Source organism: Sinocyclocheilus anshuiensis, unplaced genomic scaffold (genome assembly GCF_001515605.1).
Source record: "Sinocyclocheilus anshuiensis isolate Anshui unplaced genomic scaffold, SAMN03320099.WGS_v1.1 scaffold38, whole genome shotgun sequence".
NCBI classification, from domain to species: Eukaryota; Metazoa; Chordata; class Actinopteri; order Cypriniformes; family Cyprinidae; genus Sinocyclocheilus; species Sinocyclocheilus anshuiensis.
The window spans coordinates 1,314,110-1,322,913 of record NW_015544213.1 but is presented as its reverse complement, the minus strand read 5'-3'; the positions used below and the strand labels follow the sequence as shown (position 1 = coordinate 1,322,913).

The 8,804-nt window shown below is 37.3% G+C and overlaps 1 protein-coding gene across 10 annotated transcripts in view; it reads right to left on the bottom strand.

The window, feature by feature from the left end:
* The window catches only part of LOC107697133 (afadin-like), a 156,193-nt gene that overhangs the window by 7,750 nt on the left and 139,639 nt on the right, over positions 1–8,804 (bottom strand). For 7 of the 10 annotated variants that reach the window (XM_016497776.1, XM_016497779.1, XM_016497778.1 and 4 more), the window contains 3 exons: positions 7,082–7,117; positions 2,955–3,089; positions 65–161 (listed from right to left, as the gene is read on the bottom strand). In XM_016497776.1, coding sequence (XP_016353262.1) covers positions 65–161; positions 2,955–3,089; positions 7,082–7,117 — 268 coding nt within the window. The remainder of the gene's footprint in view (positions 1–64; positions 162–2,954; positions 3,090–7,081; positions 7,118–8,804) is intronic. The other 3 variants (XM_016497780.1, XM_016497784.1, XM_016497783.1) reach the window with 2 other exon arrangements.

Below are 8,804 nucleotides of genomic sequence, written 5' to 3'. Positions count from 1 at the left end.
GTGGCAGGGGTGCTTGCAGGAGAAGGGGGCTGGTAGTCCCGGGGTAGGGGGGGTCTGTACAGACCAGGCTCGTCTGGCGTCAGCAGCTTGCGCTCGGCTTCCTCGTGCTGCCGGCGCCGCTCTGCCTCCAGGCGGGTGTAGTACTCTTCCTCCTGTCTCCTCTGAAGGGGGGAACATGGGAAGAGCTGGTTAGAGCTGCCTTTGCAAGCCTGTGCTGCTGCGAGGCCTGGGTCAAAGCTAACGGTACCCTGGCTAATGGATGCACCAATGTAGTAAAGCTACATTGTAGTAGAAGAAATGTGTTTGCTGATATGATGTAATGTGCTTTTGACTGAATCAAGTAGCTAAATCCTGCATGTTGGGGAAAGTAAGCCATTGGTTTTATTTAACACGGCTACACTGCAAGCAAGCAATGTTGTAACCTAGACGTAAATCAACAGTGCTGTCATTAGGGCCTTTCACACCGCTTTAGTTCCAGAACTAAATGTACAGTATTAAGTACTGGGACGCTTTTGTACTAACTATTTCCCAGTACCATTTAAAGGGTTGCATTCGCACCGACAGTGTGTACTAGGAAGTGACGTAAGCCGGTCGACAGCGTCGTCATTTGTGTGCGGCGTTCAACAACAGAAACAAAGAAGAACAACATTAACAACAGGAGGATGGAGGACGCTGTGATCGGAGCTGTGTTTTTGTTGTGTCTCGCGGGTTTCACAATAATGGACATGGAAAGTCGACGTATACGTAAAGCGATTGAAAGAACGGAAAGGAGGACTAAGAATCTCCAACAACAACTGGCAGTGCTACATTTGCTACAAGTGCCTGCACTTCAGCGTCCGTCCATCTATCGCTGTTCTCCATACTTGCGAAATAAGTTGACACAATGTTTACAGTATGTTTACACGGCGTTTTAAATCATGGCGGGTGAGGGCGTTTTCATACACGTTTGGCCAATCAATGTCTACTTGCGTCACGATTAGTACCAGTTGTGCTGGTTAGACCCTGCTCCGGAGTAGGAGCTAATTTGGTTCTCGAAAAAGGCAGTCCGGTACTAAAATCGCACCCAGATCTGGCGGTGCGAAAACGCCAAAAAGTGGGTGGTTCCACAATTAGTTCTGGTACTATGAAAAGGTTCCCGTGGTGCGAAAGGCCCTATTACTACAGTGCCGCTGGTAGCATAGCGAGCTTTGTTGATTATTATGCGAGTAGTTTCACGAGTTCAATCCACTTTGCAGCTTATTCTGGCCAGGAAATGTCAGGTGTTTTGTTTTAATGTTCAATTCAGAAGTGAGTTAATCTGAAACAGTCGATAACACAAAAATAGGCCGTTGTCAGGAAAATGTAATTTTTCAAAAATTAAAAATGTTTTTAATCAAAATTTAAATATTAAAAAAATACATTTAATGAAACATTTAAAAAATAGAAAGCCAATACAATTTCTAACGTAATTAAATATTTAATTTAGAATCTGAATTAAGTGCCTAAGTGTTTAAACACTTTTGAAAGTCCTTTGAAGATTTAAGTCCAGTGATTAAACCTTCTTTATAAATGCAAATTGTATGAATGCAATCTAGTTTAGATGCATTGTGCAGTTTGCTTGCAGTGCAGACACTGTTTAAGACTTGCATTCGATTGTAAGCACACCAGATGGTGCTAAAGAGGAACAAGTCACTACAGCTGACAAATATGCTTGTTTCTAACTGGAATGGAAATACTGGAGTGTATGTTACTGTTATAAACTCCAGTTGAAGGTCTGGCTGGCATTTGGTGGTTTAGCTTTAGAGAAAAACACCCAGCGGCTGGCTGCTCTGGTCTCTGTGCATGGATCCCCTGGGTTAGTACTGCGGTGGTGGGAATGTCTCTTATGAGAGAATGTGGAGGCAAAACACACATGAGCTAGTTCAATCTGGGATGGCCTCCACGAAAACCAAGGCGGGCCCATTTCCAACAGCACTTCCAAGCAATGTTGTATGGAATGGCAATGGTCTCCCAACAAAATGCTGGAGTGTTGTGTAAAGATCTGACATGTGACTCTCATGCGTTTCTTAGAAGGGGATGGGGATACATCACAAACACAAGAGAGGAGATGTTGTGAAGACATGCAGTTGGACATCACAAATGGGCTCTAAAATTACCAGTGGTCTGAAAATGACGCACACAGACACAGATAAAACTGGATGGTCACATAGTGGGACAATGTTGTGGTCACATTTTTAATTTATGAATGTAAATTCAGACCACTGGTAAACTGATGACCCACTGAGGCATTCCAAAAGTGTAACACATGGGCATTAAACAAACTTAATTTAGCCTCTGACAGTTAACGGATCATTACTAACTCCAGAATTGCTGTTAACCCTATTATTATCAGCAAGTATAGGACTGTATATATACATAGGTACACATTATTTTAAATTAAGCACAAAGGGGTTGTGATCTCATACAGTCTGACACATTAAATATCAGCTGCTGTCTCCAATCACACCCACTTACAAGGTCGTGAGGAACCATCCACATGGAAATCAGGCAAAACCTTGAAAAAGCTTAGCGTTAGCATGAATAAACATGGCTGATCACATAGGTCTCCATCAGGAAATTATGCCAAAAATTTATTTATATTGGTACAGAGATTATTTTGGGAATCTACCCCAAAACAAAACCAAGAATATCTCACTATAATTAACCTGAATAATCAAAAGCAAGAGATCAGGTCTGAGACATTAAAATCGAACTGCTGTTGTCGTGACTTGCATTTAAAGCCAGGCTGAGTGGGCAAAAATTGAAAAGATAATCTGCATCCCATATAAAGTGTGCTAAAACGTGTCTGCAATTTGCATATTACACAAAAAACGTATTTCTTGACTATAAGTCCTTTATCATCAAAATCATCTTTATTGCATTTATCTACTTATAGAAAGTTCCTACTTGACGCTGGTCCGCTTCGATTTCAATACCTTCTCCTCGGCCTCTCGTCTGGCTCTCTCCTCCTCTCTCCAGCGTCTCTCCTCCTCCTGTTTGGCTCGCTCTTCTGCCTCACGCTTACGAATTTCCTCCAACTGCTGTTTCCGTCGTCGCTCCTCGTCCTGTAGCTGAGGTGCACAATGCATAATCAGGTTTAGAGGAAAAACACTGGACCAGAGACATGATGGATTAGACTGACTGCAATTCATGGTCCTAAATATAAACGATTGACTAAACTGATCCTAAATTAAATTTATGACAGTTAGAAATCTAACCACGAATTTTGATGTCAATTTTAACCCTAGTTGTAAAACTACTGATATATTTAAAGTTAAATTTAAAACGAACCTAGAAAAACGCCAACTTGCACTTTCGCTTATAAGTTTCGGGTCTGTAAGATTATTATTATTTTTTTAACAAATTAATACTTTTATTCATCAAGGAAGCATTAAATTAATCAAAAGTGACAGTTAAAGACATTTTTTTAGTGTTACAAAATATTTCTATTTCTATTCTTCAACTAAATGCTGTTCTTTTGAACTTTCTATTCAAAGCATCCTAAAAAAAATATATAAAATATATATAATATATATCACTGTTTCGACAAAAATATTAAGCAGCACAACTGTTTTCAACATTGATAATAATAAATGTTTTCACCCAATCAGCAAATTTCTGAATGACAGAATGATTTCTGAAGGATCATGTGACACTGAAAACTGGAGTAATGATGCTGAAAATTCAGCTTTACCATCACAGGGATAAATTACTTTTCAAATTATATTAAAATAGAAACCAGGGGCCGGATTCACGAAAATCTTCTTAAGAAATAATTTAAGAAATTTCTTAAGATAAAGTCCACGAAGTTCGTAAGAATGTTCTTAAGTGCAATTCTTGAAAAATTCTTAAGTTCTCAAATATATTCTTAAGAACATCTTAATTTTTTTCTTAAGAAGAAAATGACAGTCTTTATCGGAGTGAATAGGCTACATGACGCACTGATAAACTCACACTTTATAGTCTTTTTGCGCTTCCTGCAGATTACCCTAGTAATCATAATAAAACACGCACACTATTTTCGTCGCGACTTTGACTGGCATCATATGACCCCTTTAATGCGGCCTGTTTTTGAACAGTTACTTTTAAATAGCCTGTCTCAAGCTGCAGCGATCTGTTTCATTCATTTTTGTGCTGTTTTTTTGCGCTCTCATCTGAGTGAACGCTTCCGGTCAGTGTTTTCGCGCTGCTACAGCAAATGCGTCCTGTGTATCGGTGCGTTCATATGCGCTGAATACTGCCAAAGATTATGTCATATTTTTAAGATAAAATTAAAAGTGTCCAATTAAAGCTCCCTATCGGACTCGTTTTTGTAGAGATGCTACTGAGTTTTGAAGTCAGCAAAAAGTAGCGTCACACATAGGCTAATCATGACCGATAATTGTTTACATTATCAGTCATCGCTGTCACTTCAGAAAACTCTTGCACATCCCTATTAATAGTCCTACTATGTATTATATGTTGCTAGTGTTGTTGTAATGCTTAAATATAACAATTAATTTGAAATAACCCAATAAATTCATTAAATAATTCTTACTGTTTGGGATTTAAGACAAGTCTGGGGCTGTCCTTAATTTAAGAAGTTATTTACGATGATTTTTAAGTAGATTCTTTTCAAGAATTTGAATTCTTCTTAAGTTTTGTCTTAAAAACAATCGTAAGAAAAAATATAAGAATATTCTTAAGAAGAATTTTTGGGAATACAAAATATTCTTAACTTTTTTCTTAAGTTAAAAAATAAGAAGAAAATGGCAGTTAAGAGGAAATTTCTTCTTAAGAATCTTTCGTGAATATGGCCCCAGCAGTTTTAAATTGCAATAATATTCCACAATATTGATGTTTTTACTGTATTTTTGATTAAATAAACTGTGCCTTGGTGAGCATAAGTAACTAATTTCAAAAACATAATAATAATAAAAAAAATTACAAACCAAAAACTTTTGAAATGTAGTGTAACACTTAACTTGTATGTAAAATTACAAACCTATATTCAAACCTATCATTAAACACACACAAAAAAAAATTAAAATTTAATGTAATATTAATTTAATGTTTACATTTAAAATGGTAGCCTAGTTTAGACTAGATTAGCAAACAATTTTCAATGTCCAACCTGAACAGGTCCAAAACCTTATTCAAAAAAACTATTCTGCTGTGGTGATTTGTATAAAGGTGTTCTGCTGAATTTTTATCACACCAGTAAATTTGTCAATGTGGCCCCTGTGATGAGAGGCATCGTGCACTGCACACCATCACACAGAATCCCATGCACATACACAGTTGCATGCAAAACAACTTACTGACAGAATTTCAATGCTTCTTCACTTTCAAAACATTCAAAAGGAAATCCAAACACCTCCATCAAACTTCATACACAATACATATACAATGCTCAACAGGTTAGGAAATACAAATCAAGGCCATACACCTTTTCCCTCCAAAATCAGAAGGAAGCGGACATAAACGGAGACATGTCCAGTAGTCAGGATAGGGGAAGAGGAAACCCAGCACAGAAAACCATGGAGAAACGCAGAGTAAATGAGCGGCAAAGCATCAGGCTCAATACAGACTCAGAGAGCAGTGATGAGTGGAGTAGATGGAGAACCAAGAATGGTGATCACGGCACGGAAATGAGGCCCACATGCAAGCAAGCTCAGGGCCGGAGAGACCGGGCTGGAAGAAAACATGCGCCAACCTATCCCTCATGATGACACTGCACTGAAACAACGGCTGCCGAAATCAGCAGAGCTTCTTCATGTTCTCCAAAAAAGAAAAAGAGCTTCCAAACTGTTCTTTAGAATGAATTTGGTGGTTTTCTAGGTGCAAATGTTCTTGTCTAAGCTACCAGACACAAGGTCACTGTCCTGTGCACATTTAAAGCTGAAGTGTGTAATTTTTTTGACATTAAATGAATAATAAATACAGGCTATACTCAATCGACAGCATTTGTGGAATAATGCTGAGTACCTCTAAAACTTATTTTAACTTGTCCCTCTGTTTCAAAAACCTGGGTTACAGTGAGGCACTTGCAATGGAAGTGAATGGGGCATTAAAATGCTCATGGTTTCAATAGTATAGTAACAAGACAAAAACAATATGACTGTTAGCATGGTTTTAAAATGGAAAAAAAAAAATGTTTTTTAACATTTTCTGTTCATTTATATCCAATTTTACAATTTTGTTACCATGAAAACACAACTCCATGAACCCGAAAATGATCATAAAAATGACAAGAACAGCTTTACAGATCAAATAATACTAAAGTTTTAACTTAAGAAATGAGATCACCTTAAAAATAAATAACTAAATAAAACGAGGGATGACTCAACTTTATTGAAAATATTATTTTAATAATTAAAAAGTTTAAATAAGTATTTAGAAAGAAAATGAGGGGTGAGTAAATTATTTTAATTATCTTAATTAAAACAATATTTTTAAAACCGTTTTAAGAAAATGAAGGGTGAGTAAATTCTTTTCATTATCTTAATTATTTAATAATTAAGAATAATTCTTTAAATAATTTAAGACAATGAGATGCGAGTCTAAATTATTTTAGTTATCTTAATATTTAATTATTTTAATAATGAAAGATAATTATTTTAATAACTGAGATTATTAATTGTGTAGATTCATTTCTCTAAAAAGAAAAAAAATAATATTTCAACTTCAACCAATGAGCTTGAGGTCAGGACTAACGGTTCACCCAACCAATGGAAGAATGAAACTAGTTTTAAATATAATAACTATTTATTCCACTTGGTGACACTGGCTTAGAAATGACACACTTTAGCTTTAAAAATGCATTTTCTGTGATGTCTTTCCTTACGGATCCATTCAGCTCATTTTTACTTTTAGACACTGTTCTAACAAGCAGTTTTCCAGTGAAGCATAATGAAAATCCCAAGATGGAGTCCCGTTTTTGAAAAAGTGGTACATATCTCTCTAAACAATGCCCATGGGTAAAGTAGCTACCATGGCCAAATGAAGGGAGGGAGGTAGTAAACAAGAGGAGACACAGGTGGAGCCGAAACAGGAAGCGAGGTAAAGAGCATAAAGAACATACCAAGTCTAGTACAGAGATTGCTGGAACAGCAGTCTGCTGCAGGAGAAACAAAAACATACAGAGCAACCAAAGGGTTGGGTGAGAGAGAATAAAAAAAGAATTAAGAAATAAAGAAAAGGAGGGGTTTTCGAGAAGATAAAAGTAAAATAAATAAATAAATAAAAAACATTGGCGCAGTGGGCCGGGACGCAGTGATGTGCTGCCAGGAACATTCCAGGGCAGTATGGGTCTGATTAGCGCCAGCGGTCCACTTCCCTTCCACAAACATTTGAGCTGGTGAAGAATTTCCCCATCATTCCACGTCCCCCCCACTGAAGCACTGGCAATATTTTTCCTTCAAACACACAGGATTGTGTTGACCTTCCCTTAGACGGCTCGACCTGCCAACTCCTCAGAGATGGAGCGATATCAAAGCCAGCTTCCAGCAGTGTGCTACACACAGCAGATTCTCAGGTGGACGCTATGCTTCGCATGACAGCTGCTACGGCAGGTGCTGGAGGAAAGAACATTAGTGGGGGCTGATGTTTGTGCTAGCGCTGAAAGTCTCACAGACTTGGAAAGCACAAGGAAGCTGTTTGGAAATGCTGCACACATTCCAGCCCACCAAGAAGTCAAGAGCCTGAATTACACTGCAGTAAACTCACGTGTTTTGACATTAGAAGCTCATTACAGGCTGTTTTCTGGACACAGATTAAGCCTTTAGTTACTAAAAGGGCTAGGTGATACATCCAATATTTATTATACATTATACATTTCTTAGTCTCAGCCTCAGACGTCACGCCCACGGACCGTTGGCTAAACGTCTGATGCATATGGGACACAAAAGTGGAAACACTTCAGGAGTGTCGAAGTCGTCATCGGATTGGTTGAATTCTACAGGATTTCCGGGAGTAATATGTATCGCGTTCTTTAACGTTCCGTCTGTAAACAAAGATGCCGTGACGCCAAACACCCTCACGAAAGAAGAAAGCCGTAGTGTTTACAACTGTGACGATGAGCGCTTATCAGGATCAACTAAACGCTGGAGTTTCAAAAGTATGTGAAATATTTAAAGTTCGTGGCATAGAATCTTTAAAATATGTCCGCGAGTTTTACACACCGGTCTGTTATTGTGGCGACATTTCCACACCCCGAAACATGACGATGAACGAAACGAACTGTGATTGGTTGTTTGACATGTCGGTCAAACGGCCTCATGGGCGGGCCTTGGCCAATGAAAGTTGCCATGGATTCCAGACCTTCAGACGTCAGTCTATACGCGAGACTATAAATTTCTTAGAAACATTATAAATTTCTTTTCTTGGCTATAAAGAAAATAGCCATTTTGAATATTTAATACATATAGCCATTATGCATCCTAAAAGTTACAACACATCTTAATGGCAAATTAGTTCATTCGAAAGGCACGTCAATGATTTGTTAGTCATCATTCAAAAATGTTAAAAGTTTTATAAAATACATTAAAAAAAAATTATTAATTTAAAAAGTGTAGTAAAATATATTAAAATAAATACATATATAAATGTCATTTTAGAAAATACATAAAAAGATAAATGTTGCTTACTATGTATCATTATTTTGGTGCATAAAAATAATTATATATGAAGAGTTCATTTGCAATAACCGATAACTCTTTTCAGAAATCACGTTTTTTTTATTGCGCATTCCAAGTAATATCAATCAAACTGCAGTTGGGTTGTTTTGATTAAGTAATAATAACTTA